Source organism: Phaethon aethereus (genome assembly GCF_964289735.1).
Source record: "Phaethon aethereus genome assembly, chromosome: 26".
Taxonomy (NCBI): domain Eukaryota; kingdom Metazoa; phylum Chordata; class Aves; order Phaethontiformes; family Phaethontidae; genus Phaethon; species Phaethon aethereus.
Genome location: NC_138602.1, coordinates 2,623,365 through 2,637,693, shown reverse-complemented (window position 1 = coordinate 2,637,693; position 14,329 = coordinate 2,623,365). Strand labels below are relative to the sequence as shown.

Genomic DNA, 14,329 nt, shown 5'->3' with positions numbered 1-14,329 from the left:
GCCCCCCAAGTGCAGGAGGGAGATGAGCACCCAGACAGAAGGCTGGGTCAGCTCCCCCGTCCGTCCAGCCCGGACGTGATGGCTCCAGAAGATCAGGTTAATCATTCTGGGTGACAAGTGGAGGGGGAGGAGACTGCTACCACCGGCCAGCCCCGAGGAGGGGACTCAGCCCCGCTCTGCCACTGCCACCCCAGGCACTGCTCAAGCCCCCGGACTCAGAGAAAACCAACGGGCCAACTGACCAGTTACCCAACTGGCCAATCAGCCAACTGACAACCCAACTAATCGATCAGCTGACCAACCAACTGACCAGCCAAATCAATGAACCAATCAAGAGACAGACCAAATGGTCAACCTGCTGGTCAACTGACCCACTGATTGACCAAATAACCAACCCACTGACCAACTGACTGACTGGTCAACTGTCTGATTGATTGATCAACCAACCCACCACTCCACCCAACCCATCACCCAGCTGCCCTTCCCAACCTGTTAAGCACTGACTCAAGTGTCCTTCAAGGCAGGTTTGGGGACAACTGTCACGATGTTTGGCTGGCCAACCCGAGCAGGGGGATTTATTGCACCTTGTCCTTCATCCTCAGTCCTTCCAGTGAGCCCTGATGGCCCCATGGGGCTGTTGAGCACCGGCAGCCAGGACATACCTGTGTGAGATCCCACTCCCAAAGATCCGTCCTGTCTTCTAAACACCGTCAATGCGCAGGGGAGTGGGGCGGACACCGAGCCCAGCTGCCTCCTCTTCCTCCTCCTCTGTGGTGTCCTGACCCAAGTGGCAAAGTTTAAACTCCAACTGCACAGAAATAACATCCCAGATTGCAAAATCTCCTGTTTCTGATTGGGGACAGCGGTGAGCAATGGCAGGGCCACCCTGGGGATGGACCTGTTGCGCTCCGTAACTCATTAGCCAAATGTTTTTGTCCTCCTCCGCTGAGTGGGGCAGGAGGGGCCTGGGGCTGATGAGCAAAGTCCGAGTGCTGTGATTGCCCATGAACTTTCACCCATTTTTGGGGACAACTTCCCTTTTCTCAGATGAGCATATCGACATTAATCACATTTTCTAGGTGTTGAGAACATCTGGGGAAGACGTTGACTTAGACTCTACCACTTATGGCTTCCTCCACAACAAACCTTGGTCCCCTCTGCTCCCTGCAGCCAGGACTGGCCCAGACCCCTGGGTTGTACTGCCTGCCCAGTGCTGCCTGCCAGCCAGGCTGCCTGCACTCTCCGTGCCTCCATTTCCCCCGTGGCTGCCTGGGGGCTGAACATGCTAGTTTGTTGGCTGCTGCGTTCATCCCTCCCCATCGCCCCACGGTGAGCGTGTCAGCCCAACGTGTGCCACCCATATCACCCTCTGGATGAGCCTCTCCCCACCAGCTCCCCAGATCCCCTTCACGCAGGGAGGGGACGGGTGAGTAAGGCGGTGCATGACCGAGGCGTGGCGCGGGGACAAGGCCGCGTCCCATTATCTGCCGCTCGACGCCCTCTGACCAGGCGGCAGTGCTGAGGGCAGCTGCCCGCGCTGGCGTGCCGCTCCCCGGTTTTATGGCCCCGCAGTGGAGACGGGAACCCCTGGAACCGAGCAAAGGGCGCCCGCCCGCCCGGCGCCACGGTCTCCCCGGCGCTGCTAATCGCCCAGCTTCGCTAGGGCCCTCGAGCATCCCCTGGGCCTGCTGCCTGGGCTCACACAGGCAGGCAGGGGCTGGGGGGCTCCTGCTAATTACTGGGTCGCTAATTACTGACAAGGCAATCAGTGCCCGCTCCCTCAGCACAGCCGCCCCCCGGCCCCAGGCCTTGCCCCGCCGCCAGAGCGGCCCCGCCGCCTCCGCCCGCCCTCTCCCCCTCAGCGAGCTCTCGCGAGACTCCGCGACCCCGCCCCCGCCGCTCTCAGACTCCACCCCTTCTGCCGCCCCGCCCCCTTGCCCCCGCCCCTCGCGCGCGCCCCCGCGCCGTGCGGCCGCGCCCCCAACTAAGTCCCGCGCGATCCCGCCCCCTCTGGCCCCGCCCCCGCGCGCCCGCGCGCCGCGCGGCCGCGCCCCCGCTAGGCCCCGCAGGCGCGGCCCGGCCCGGCCATGCCGGCCAAGAGGAAGCCGGTGCTGCCGGCCCTCAACATCGCCCCCAGCGCTGCCGAGGGGCCGAGCCCCGACGGCTCCGCCGAGTGAGTGAGTGGCGGCGGCGCCCGCCCAGCCTGCGCCGCGGCCCGGGGGGCGCTGCGCCCGGGAGGGGCTGGGCCGGGCCTGGGGCGGGCTGAGCAGCGGCCTGGGGGACTTTGGGGTCCGGGGCAGGGCGGGCACCGGGCCTGGGGGGCCAGGACAGGCCTGGAGGAGCCGGGGCTGGGGGGCTGGATAGGCCCGGCCTGGGAGTGTCTAGGGTGACTAAGGGGTCGGGGAGCCAGAGCCCGGGGCGCAGGTTAGGGGTTAGAGGGGCTGGGTGGGCTGAGGCAGGGGTGGAGGCTGGCCTCATCCCCAGGTTTGCTGGGGGGAGGTCTGGGGGCAGCTGAAGGCCTGGGACATGTGGAGACCAGGCCTGGGCACACCAGCTGGGGCTGGGATGGGGACCTAGGCTTGGGGGGAGGATTTGGGGCAGTAATCAGGGCTGGGTGGGCAGGATGTCTGGGGTGAAGGGTGGTGGAGAGGGGACATGGGCACTGCTAGGGGAGGCAGAGCATGGCATAGGGGTGCTGGGTGGAAGGGGTGGGGTGACACTTTCCCGAACCATCATCCTAGGTGTGGGATGGTGGGGGATAAGGGGTGGACAGCAAATGGAAGAGAGCAGCTGGAGCCCGGGCGGGCGATGGGAGCTCAGCAGCAGGTGCTGGGGGAGCACAGACACCCCTTTGTGCTCAGGAGCAGTGGGTTTGGGGGGTGGCTGGGAGAACATAATGGAGTAGGGTGTTGCTGGACACCGTGGAAAGCCCTTCTCGTGTTTCGCAGCAAAACCCAAGCTTGGTATTCCCATGTCAGGAGAGGGAGAGGTTGCTGGTGCTGCCGTTCTCTCTGGGCTGAGCTGTGCTGCCTCTTTAAGGGTTGAAGGATTTTTCCCTACTCCTTGGCTTTCCCAAAACAGCTGACTGCACTAAAGCTCCTCTCCAGAGGAGATGTGTGCATTGAGCAGATATTGCACCATGGGTCTTGCTGTCTGTGTGACCCTGTCAGCACCAAAGCTGAGCCTTGCCTCTCTCCAGAGCTTTGCTTTAGTCCTGTTGCTATATCAGGGGCTGAGTATGTGTCAGACGACAGTTTTCATTTATTTCCCTGTGCTTCCCTAAAAAAAACAACCAACTTTTTCTCTGGCGCTGCCCTCACAGTCTCCTGACCGTCCCTCCTGTCTCCTCCTCCCCTCTCCAGAGCAAATCTGGTGGATCTTCAGAAGAAGCTCGAGGAACTGGAGCTGGATGAGCAGCAGAAGAAGCGCCTAGAAGCTTTCCTCACGCAGAAAGCCAAAGTGGGCGAGCTGAAGGATGATGACTTTGAGAGGATCTCCGAACTGGGGGCTGGCAATGGCGGTGTGGTCACCAAAGTGCAGCACAAACCCTCAGGGCTTGTTATGGCACGGAAGGTAATTAGGGGCAGGAGGAGTGGGCTGTGGGCTGTGCTGGAGCGTCTGGCACTTGCCCCGGCCCTGGGAGAGCCAGCTTTGGTTGGGATCTCTCTGCAGTGACCCACCTGCACCCTAAGGACCTCACCTGGGTCAGGACTGTGGTCCTGGCTCCCCCCAGCTAGGTTTTACGTGGAGACTCTCCTGCTTCATCATCTGAGCGGCTCTGCCTGGCTCCAAGTCCTCCCTTGGGAGAGTCTGCGCTCTCTGCGACAGGTCCCTGGGGTTTGCAGTGTGCCTTGTGTGAAAACATAAGTTTATGTTCTAAAACTTCTATGTCCAGCTAAACTGGACAGAAGTGGTAGGAAGCAGATCTCTTGAAGAACCTAGGTTGTGGCTAATGAGGACTGGGAAGGGCCAGTGGAGGGATGGGTTTGGCACACGCAGATCCCTCGCCACCCAGTTAACAGATCCCCAAGGTAGTTCCACGCAGCCATGACAGTGATTCCTCTCAGACGTGCGTTTATGAGTGATGTCTTCTATTGTGGTGCACTATAGTAGAAAACTAGGAGATGCTTCATCTGCCTATTAGAAAAGGCAGTGCTCGGTGAGAAGAGGGCAACTGCTCGTCTGTAGGACCGTTTCCTTGAAAGTCTCTGGTCTCACCTGCTGTTGGGATGGTTTAATGGGTCTCGAAGAGCAAACCTGCTTCTGTAGGTGGCTTCACCCAGAGCTGAGCTCTTGGAGTCTTCCAGGGCATTTGATTTGGGAGTGTTGGATGTCACTGGGTGGTTTTGAGATTGTTGGGAGCTGTGTGTTCAGAAACTGAAGTGAAGGCAAGCTGCAGCACTGCTGTCCTTTCTGCAGAGACCGGCCTTTGTAGGTCTGCGGGAAGGACAGATGTCCCTGGGGTTGGGTGTCCTACAGCTTAAACAGTAGCTCTTTTTTCTGACCTGTCATTGTATTTCCTAGCCTTTGGCTTCCCTACTCACAGCTGTGTTAACTGACTCTATGTGGAGCCCAAGGAATAAAGCAACTGCTCTTTCACGTGCATAATCTTCATGTTTTTTGGTTGTTGCTTTTTTTTTTTTTATTTCTGTGGTTTCCTTGATATCAGAGCACCTCTTCTTACAACACCTACAGAGCTTGTGAAAATGGTCCTGCCTGCTGAGTCAGATCTGCATCAAACTTCTGACTTGTCTTTCTGCTCTATATCCTATGCAATCTCCGCGTCTTACATGGCCAGCCATTGCTTCAGTCGCTAATAGGCTACTATGGGCTCTACCTCTCCCTTTATCCTTAATGTTAGTCTGCAAATGGTAAAAAGTCCATGCCAAAGCAGAACTTCTCTTGAAGATGTCTTTTTTTGATTCTTTCTGGCACTCAGGACTTGCTGACATGGTTCCTGTAAGTTTGTCCGGGTGTTATACCTTGAATATATATATTTTTTTTTTTCTTTTTTGGCAGCTGATTCATTTAGAAATCAAACCGGCCATCAGGAATCAGATTATCCGAGAGCTGCAGGTGCTGCATGAGTGTAATTCCCCATATATTGTGGGTTTCTATGGAGCCTTCTACAGCGATGGAGAGATTTCCATCTGCATGGAGCACATGGTGAGTCTCTGTTCCTCCTCTGCAAGCTGCTGCTCCCTGGACTGTTCTGAATTGCATCTCCCCAAGACTGAAATTGCAGGTGAAATGGATTAGGGTGCTGGCAGCTGCCACGGCTCCTTGCTCTGGCTGCAGCAAAGCCACTGTGCTCCTGGTAGGAGCTGCACGCTCCTGCTTAGGCATCGAAGTGACAGACAGATCGACTTTTTGGAAAGCAGAAGCAGAGGTTTGGAGGTTGGCCAAACGGAAATGTTGTAAACTCGCTGCTCTACAGAGCTTGCCATGAAGCAGTGTGCATTTTCTGTTGTCTCTGGTGAAGAATATTGGTGTCGTTCCTCCAGACCAGCACTGACAGCATCATCTTCACATTTACCACTGAGGGGGGAGAGGAAGCTAAGAACCAATAGCAAGAAGTAGAGTTGATAGAAGATAGCATTGAAATAGCTTTTAGTGAGAAGCCTGAGCTCTGATCACCAGATTATTTTTTTTTTTTTTGCTGTAAAAGGGTGCACTTGATGCCGAGTTGTTGCAGACAGCTGGGCTGTGATGCTATGTACTGCTTAGATACCACTTGCCCTCCCTGAGCACGCTTGCCTTTACAGCCAGCTGCTCTGTTTTCCTGCCAGGGCTTGGCGTGTTGATCATTTTGATGTTCTTTATTTTAGGATGGTGGCTCTTTGGATCAAGTGTTGAAAGAAGCCAAAAGAATTCCCGAAGAAATCTTGGGGAAAGTCAGTATAGCGGTGAGTTAACGGTGGCTCTTCAGGCTTCCCAAAAGAATTTGCTGGGCACAGTTTGGGAATAATGCTTGTGTTGCCTTAGGAAGCTTTCTTTGTTTCCCTATACATGCTTTCCTATCTTGACCCAGGGCAAGAGGCAGTGGTGTGTGCAAGAGGGGGGAAAGCACATTCCCAACCATTCTCTGTAGCTCCAGCCCCTTGCGTTGCTCCGGTTGGTGTTGACCTCTCCTGGAGAAGATTCAGGAGAAGCTTTCTGTGGCGGTAAACCCAAGATCTGTGATTGACTTGGTGATAAATTGCAAACCTGAAACACATGGACACTACGAGGCGGCTTTCCTTTTCAAGCTGCAGTGTCGCAGCACCCGGAGTTTATGCAACGAGTCCCGCCAAAGGGAGAGCGCTTCCCTTCCCAGCTCTGATCTCATCCTGTCTTTGGTTTCCTTCTAGGTTCTGAGGGGCTTGGCATATCTGAGAGAGAAGCACCAGATCATGCACAGAGGTGAGAGGAGGAACCTAAAAATAACTGCCTGCGGTACAAGAGCCCTGTATTTTACCTACAGTCATGTTTACACTCTTCTCTCTTGCTGTTGTCAGATGTGAAGCCTTCTAACATCCTGGTTAATTCTCGAGGAGAGATTAAGCTGTGTGATTTTGGGGTCAGTGGTCAACTCATTGACTCCATGGCAAACTCTTTTGTGGGAACTCGGTCCTACATGTCTGTAAGTTCCTTTCAGCTTTCGGCTGGGTCTTTTTACAATTTGGGTTCAACATGGCTCTTGCAGAATTAGCGCGTAGTGTCCGATTCACTCGCAGTTTTGCTCTGCGTTTCCATGCTCACACGGACTGCCCTCTTCCTGGTTCGCATTGGGGATGAGCCCAGTGCTTTGAGGCACTGTCCGTGCCGGCAAAGCAGACGTCTCCGCATCCTCTTGAGGAGCCGCAGTCCTGTCGGCTCCAACCTGTGCCTGGCTTGCTGTGGTTCATGTGCAGAAGTGCAGAGACCTGCACGGAAGGATGTTTCAGATCTTACAAATACTTCCATATTTTATTTTGGCGAGTGTTTGTGGGTTCAGAAATGTTGTTTCTTTCTGTATGCTCTGTCCAAAAAGACTGAGTGTGGAGGGCACGCAGATGCTGGCATGCACACCTCCTCTGCTGCTTTGACCATGTGCGCTCGCTAGCAAAATTGGGGTAAAACCAGTCTAGTGCAGTAGGGTTTGGTGGAGGCTAATGGGAAGTTAAAGCCAAACTGGGGTCAACCGGCCAGAGCAAACTGCAGGTTGTGCCTCTGCTTTAAATGAGAATCAGCAGCAGCATTAGCTCAACCGCAGATGACAGAGCGCCTGTAAGAATAAAATTGCCTCCTGGCTGGCTCGGACCCCCCAGGTCCTGCTGAAAGGCAGCGGGTAGGTGGGGGTCTTTGCCCTGCACCGTGTATGGTCATGGCTGGGAGCGAGTGGTGGGTTATCAGGGAAGCCATCGGACTACGCTTTTGTGCTTAGGTCTGAGCTGCTCTCATATTTTGGGAACGGTTATTCAAGTGCAGATATAGTTAGACAGTGGCTATTTAAAAGTAATATCCCCTTTGCGCTCAGCTACTGGGTCAGCACAGCTGACTCAAAGCTGGCAGTATGAATGGCTTGCGTTGATTTATTTATTTTGAATTTTTATTTTTCTTTCAATGGTAAGAGCGTAGAGTGGATTTTCTGCTCCTCAAATTCCTTGTGGGTATTAGCAGGAATGAGCGGGGGGGGGGGGTATGGGAGATTGTTAATAAATTGAGTTTGTTAGATCTCAGCATACAGAGAACTAGATTCCTGCTGTATACTGTGGACTCCTAAGTGTAGGCAGCTGTAAATGCTGCTCAACTGTAGCTGTTGATTAGATGCATATGAGTGCTTTATGTTTGCACATGATCTTTCTTTTGCATCCCCTTTGCACGTGACCCCTTTGGGACAGTCCTTTCCCTGGAGGGGTGGAGAGCTGAGCTGGAGAGGCCATCAGGATATGGAGTCTCATCTATTTAATTTCAGTGCATGATATTTATGACTTTACGTGTTGATATTCTGTGCCAATGTGTGTTTCTGTCATCTTTCCTTCCAGCCTGAGCGGTTGCAGGGCACCCACTACTCGGTCCAGTCTGACATCTGGAGCATGGGTCTGTCGTTAGTGGAGCTGTCTATCGGAAGGTACCCAATCCCCCCGCCAGACTCCAAGGAACTGGAAGCAATATTTGGCCGTCCTGTGGTGGACGGGGCAGAGGGAGAGTCCCACAGCATCTCGCCGCGGGCCAGGCCCCCAGGACGCCCCGTCAGTGGTAGGGGCTGTCGTATGCATCGGAAACAACACGCAGATGTGGGGGAGAAGGGGTCGGGTTTTGTTCGGCGTGGCTGGGTTAGCCAAAGGCCCTTTGGATGTGGTTGTGGCGGGGAGGTGAGTGTTTCTAGGGAGGTCCCTCTGCAGAGCAGACGGAGCCCCGTCGATGCTACAGCAGAATCCACTCTACCCGTGGAGGTTTGTAATTCCCAATGAGCGCAGGTGGGAGCCTGGTCTTGCATGGGGAGGTGGCGACGGCTCGCGGGATGCTCTGAAGGAACGTATCTGGAGTGCCAACCAGTGTCTATTAAGGTTTTGAAGAGCTCAGTCTATCCTCCTGCCATGGGCTGCTTTGGACCCTGCTGTGTCCCACAAGAAGGCTTGAGCCATGCAGCAAAGCACCCCGTGCTGGGGACGGTGCAGGCTGTCAGGATGTGGACCCCTTAGAGGAGATGCTTTGATGGATACTGTCACAGCCCCTGTTGCTCCTCAGGCTTTGCCTGTGCTGCCAACAGGTTTCTTTCAAGCTAGAGGCAGCTTTTTGGGAAGAGCTTTTCTGGGAGCTCTCACAGAAGCACCAAACCGGCACGGGGGTTTGAAGGAGGTTCTGCCTGAGCCATTTTCCTGGAAGCAGAAGGCTCTAGAAGCACTTCCAGCCTGCCACAGCAGATGTTCTGGTACTCTCCAAATGCTCCAAGATAGGAAATAAATCTGGACTATAGGAACGGTGAAAGAAATCCAAAATTTCAGAATGTGTTTTGGTTCTCTCTTTCTTATTTTTTTTGACCGCGAGTCAGTTCCCAAGTGGGTTGCCTCTGCCTCTCGCAGCAAAACTCCCACAGCACACATGCTTTTCACACGAAATAAGGCTCTTCACTGTCCCTGAACAGCCGCTCACCACTGTTTTTGTCATCCTAACCACGCAGGCCACGGGATGGACAGCCGGCCTGCGATGGCCATCTTTGAACTGCTGGATTATATAGTTAATGAGGTGGGTATTTCCTTACCGCTGGCTCTGCTGGGGCTTCCCTGAGGTACCACAATTTTGTGTCTACTCTGCTAAGTCAGGGTGGGCTCTGAAACCTTTGCTTGAACAAGGGCTTTTCAATAGAGAGCCCCTCTGAGCTGCAGTGATGTACTTTCCTTCTGCCCTGTTCTCTCTTCCCATCGCTTTGTATCACAAAAGTATCTCTGGTTTTGGAATAAGGCTCTGCAGGGGGAAGTTCATAATACCCTTGAAAGAGGAGCGTGGTGAGGGGGGCTCTTGGCTGTAATGACCTGCTCCTGCAACCGGACATTTCAAACACTCTCCTCCCTAGATCAGCAAAGGATGAAGGCTCCCTCTGCACAGATGCTGAGGTCATGCACATTTTCTCAGATGAAACCCTTTGAATGAGGGTGACCATTGCTAAAATCCCAGGCTGAAATGTTCTACCAGACTTGCAAAGTAGGGTCCATCCCACCAGCAAGTGGAAGGAGCAGCTTCCCCTTTCAAGGTGATAGGACTTGACCCCGAGTTCCTGTTTCTGGATCGGCTTTGTCCGCTGTAGGCGTTGCCAGAGCCGGGATTTGTGAGGTTGGATCCAGAATTGCGACGCTGCAATTTTGGTTTCCCAGCTTTGGCAGTGATTCAGCGTGGGGTCCCCCCAGCTGCCCATCATGCTGGGGCAGCAGTTTGCTGTCAGAGTAAGAAACGGCAGGGAGCAGTTCCCTGGTTGTAAAGGGCAGCTTGGAGGAGGAGGATGGCTGTGGAGCAGAGCTTTTCTGCAGCTCATTAAAGACCGTGGGTGACACTCTGCCTGTTGACCCATTAACACACAGTGATGCAGGAAACTCTTCTTTTCTCTGCAGCCACCTCCCAAGCTGCCGAATGGAGTTTTCACGCAAGATTTCCAGGAGTTTGTAAATAAATGGTAAGGATTTCATCTTACAGCTGAAGGTGGAGGCCTGTATATACACTCTGACAGCTCTGTAGGCCGCTGCTCCACCCAAAATGTTGGACATAACACAATGTTCTCCATGCTCTATAGGTGATCTCTCCCTAGCTGCAGTGTGATCCCGCATTCCGTTGGGAACTCCTACCTTGGGAAGGGCTGGAATAAAAGCAGTTTATTTGTGGTGATGCTTAGCAGTATCCCAGCACCTTCTAAATATGAGCCTGGCAGGGGGATGGTGGAGCAGATTGCTGGGGCTGTGAGTCACCCCCCAGCCTTGCAGGCACTAGGCACATGCCATCAGCTTCCAGACCTTCTGGTGCGGTGGGGGGACACCTGAAGATGCTGCCACAGCTCCCATTAAATCACAAAGATTGGACATTACAAAAAATCACTGATCCCTGCCAAGCATTAGGTCCTCTTGTCCACGTGCAGGGTGCAGTTCATCCACATGGTCTAGAAGAGACGGGTCCTGCAGCTCTCCCTAGGAGCTGAGTTGTTGGAGATGATGCTTTCTGAGCCATTTCCATGCTGCCAGGCTCCTGGGGAAAGCAGCCAGGAGACCAAGTGGCTTTTCAGTGAAGTTGGAGACCTCTCCAGCCAAGATAAGACTCAGCATTGGTTTTGCTCTCTTGTTCTTCTTGTTTCAGCTTAATTAAAAATCCAGCAGAACGGGCAGATCTGAAGATGCTGATGGTAAGTGGGGAGAGCAGTTTTCTTTCTACAGTGGGGTGGCACCAGACCTGCAAACTGCTGCCCCGTCCCTCTGTGCCTCTTGCTCAAAAGGCTAGAAACTCCCAGGCTGAGCTTCAGATGAGCCAAATAGAGCCTGGCAGAGGGAGTGACTCACCTTTGATTCAAAGGCAGCGATGGTATCTAGCCCATGCGGAGCCCAGGGTGGGAACCACCCAGTTGTCCTGTGTCTACGAAGGTGCCCAGGACAAACCTTTGCCTCCTGAGCTGGGCAGATGAATATGTGGGCTGGACATGAGCTGGCAACGGGCGCTCGCAGCCCAGAAAGCCAGCTGTGTCCTGGGCTGCCCCCAAAGCCGCGTGGCCAGCAGGGCGAGGGAGGGGATTCTGCCCCTCTGCCCCGCTCTGGGGAGACCCCCCTGCAGTGCTGCGTCCAGCTCTGGAGCCCTCGGCACAGGAGAGACATGGACCTGCTGGAGCGGGGCCAGAGGAGGCCCCAGCAACGCTCCGAGGGCTGGAAGAGCTCTGCTGGGAGGACAGGCTGGGAGAGCTGGGGGGGCTCAGCCTGGAGCAGAGAAGGCTCCGGGGAGACCTTAGTGCAGCTGCCGGTACCTCAAGGCGGCCTACAGGAAAGATGGGGAGGGACTCTTTATCAGGGAGTGTAGCGATAGAATGAGGGGTAACGGTTTTAAACTGAAAGAGTGTAGATTTAGATTAGATATTAGGAAGAAATTCTTGACTGTGACGGTGGTGAGGCACTGGAACAGGTTGCCCAGAGAAGTTGTGGATGCCCCATCCCTGGAAGTGTTCAAGGTCAGGCTGGATGGGTCTTTGAGCAACCTGGTCTAGTGGAAGGTGTCCCTGCCCATGGCAGGGGGGTTGGAACTAGATGATCTTTAAGGTCCCTTCCAACCCAAACCATTCTGTGGGCCCAGTTTAACCATGCTGACCTCGGCTTTCCTCCTTGGCGTCATGCTGAGCCCCTGAGCTACACCTGGGTGCTCCCACGTAGCCCTTGCAAAGGGGGAGGCGTGTGTCCTTGTCACACCATGCCCTTCTGTGAAGGTTGTCCTGTCCTGCCTGTGCTTCTCCGTTACCTTCTGCCCTGGGGGAGCAGGGTTGGCCGTCCAGGGGCGAGCGAGGACTATGGGGAGTGCAGGAGCTGCAGCACCTTGCCCCGTACAGAGCAGCATTTTGGTCTGCTTGCAGACAGGGGCCATACAGGTTCTGCTCTCCTTTAAATCTTCCTCCCATGCCTGTGTGTCGACTACGTGGCCAGCACAGATTCAAATCCCAGCCACAGGGCTGCAAGGAACAACTGTTTTCTCAAAATCTGCGTTCACTGCCCAAGCGCAGCCTGAGCTATAGCACCGGGATCCTCTCACCTCTCTGGGGTCCAGCCCACGGCACGGACCCAGGGCTGGGTTTTGGGAGCCGGGGAGCAGCCGGTGATGCTTCTAACCCTGTTTCCCTTCGCTTTCAGAGTCACACCTTCATCAAACGCTCCGAAGTGGAGGAGGTGGATTTCGCCGGCTGGCTGTGCAAAACGCTGCGGTTGAACCAGCCCAGCACACCCACCCGTGCTGCCATGTGAGGGCCGAGCCGACCGCCTGGTGTCAGTACATCTGCCTCTGTCACCATTTCCTCTCCCTCAGTAAATGACAGAACTGCCCTCCTTCCTTCTCCCCGGCCCCTTCTCGCCTCCCGTCCCAGCGGCAAAGCACCATCCCCTCGGAATCGTCTTTATCGGCCGCCCCCGAGCCGAAGCGGGGTTGGTTTCTTTTGATGTGGGGGTGTTCCAGGCCTCTGCTCCAGCTCTGGAGCTCCTGACACTTGGGAAATGTGGTGCTGCTTATGTTAAATTTTTCTCTTCTTTTTTTTTTTTTTTTTTTTTGAAACATGTTCACTTGGGTTAAAAAAAAAAAGAAAACAATGGTGTGTGTGCACACTTGCGTGTGTGTGTGAGATGGTGGCAGGGGCTGGGGACGAGCGGCTGCACAGCAGACGCTTCACCTCCTCCCTGGTTTTCATGTGGGCTCTGGGGTGGAGGAATCACTGGGGCCAGGAATGGAGAAACCTGGTCTAGGGTGGCCTGAAACAGGGTCACCATCCTGGCCGGGGACGAGGTGGGCACCCCGCCGCTGCGGGCAGGATTTATGGCTGAGCTAGAGAAGACCGTAGCGGTGAGCTCCCTCCCGGCCCATCTGCGGGTGGAGGAGATGGAGGGATTTGAATTTTCTCTTGTTTTCTTTTTAAATGGTTGTTTTAAAGCCGGTTCTCGTCACACGCCGGATATTTAGCGAAGGGGTCTCGATCCGTCGAGCGCAGGCTGAGCCCTCAGCAGCAGGGAGCCGTGCGGGAGCCGCAGGGTGGGTGCGTGAGCAGCTCCCGCGGGACCGTGGCTCCCCGGCCAGCCCTGGCTCGCCCCTTTGGGCGCTGAGGTGAGTGGAGAGCGCGGGCTTTCCCTCCCTGGCTCCTTCCAGCGCAGAGAGGTGGGCGGCAGAGCCCAGTTGTCCACCGGGGCAGAGGCCCCTCTCCTGACCCCACCGTCTCCTGGGGATGGGGAGGGGCAAAACCCCTCCGGGCTGCAGTTTTAACCCCTCCAGCTGCCTCTCGCCCATCCCACGAGCGGCCTCGGCCAGCGTGGCTGTGGCAGAGCCCCAGGGCTCCCCGCTGGAGCCCCCCGCTCCCCTCGGCCGGGAGGTGTGGGGTGCCTAGGCTGGGTGTCGCAGGGAGAGATGAACCCACCCAGTGAGACCCACGTTGTCCCGAGGCCACGGGGTTTTCCGAAGGCCGCCTGGGCCTGATGGTCCCTCCCTGCCCCACGCCTGCCCGGGAAGGACCCTGCAAACCCCCGGGGCCCGCGGTGGAGCAGCCGGATCCATCCCTGCCAGCACCGGCTGCGCTGTGGGGATGGCGGCTCCGTGCTGGCCCCTCATTTTCCACCATGCTTATGTATTTTTCGTGTGACTCGCTCCCCTGCTCCCCCCATGCGGGCCTCTGCGATCCCCAGGCCCCCCAGCAGGAGGTGATTTTTTGGAAGCTTGGTGGGTTTGGGGTTTTTTAGTGTTTTCCTTCTTTTTGGGATTTCTTCTTTTTCTCTGTTGGGCTGCCGGCTGACATCCCCTCTGCCTGCGCTCGGGTCCCATCATGACAGCCCCCCAAAAAGCAAGCGCCTTGACTTGGTAACCCCGAACCCCTCGTACCCTTTTCTTTCCCCTTCCCCAGCAAAGGAGGAGGGCACTGCCCTGCTCGGGGCAAGTGCCGGGGGCAACACATCCCCCCCCTCCCCCCCCCCCCCGAAGGCAAAACCGGAGTGGGGGGAGAGCCCAGATTTGGGGGGGTGTCTGTGCTTGCTGGTTCAGCTCGTGCCTGGGCAAGGCACCCCGGAGCCACGGGGCTGCTCATCGTTACAGTTTTTTGCCTTTAAATGAAGTGAGAGGTGGGGAAGGGGACAGTTCATAAAGCTTTAGGATATTGTCA

General features: G+C 55.6%; 1 protein-coding gene across 1 annotated transcript; it reads left to right on the top strand.

The window, feature by feature from the left end:
• Positions 1-2,087: 2,087 nt before the first annotated feature.
• Positions 2,088-13,648, top strand: MAP2K2 (mitogen-activated protein kinase kinase 2; the record flags this gene model as incomplete). The annotated part of the gene is made up of 11 exons (XM_082010841.1): positions 2,088-2,173; positions 3,363-3,573; positions 5,020-5,166; positions 5,829-5,906; positions 6,351-6,402; positions 6,498-6,622; positions 8,007-8,220; positions 9,146-9,210; positions 10,071-10,132; positions 10,804-10,849; positions 12,330-13,648. 11 exons carry the CDS (start codon positions 2,088-2,090, stop codon positions 12,438-12,440), a joined length of 1,197 nt encoding a protein of 398 aa, XP_081866967.1. The 3' UTR covers positions 12,441-13,648.
• Between the last annotated feature and the right edge of the window lie 681 nt (positions 13,649-14,329).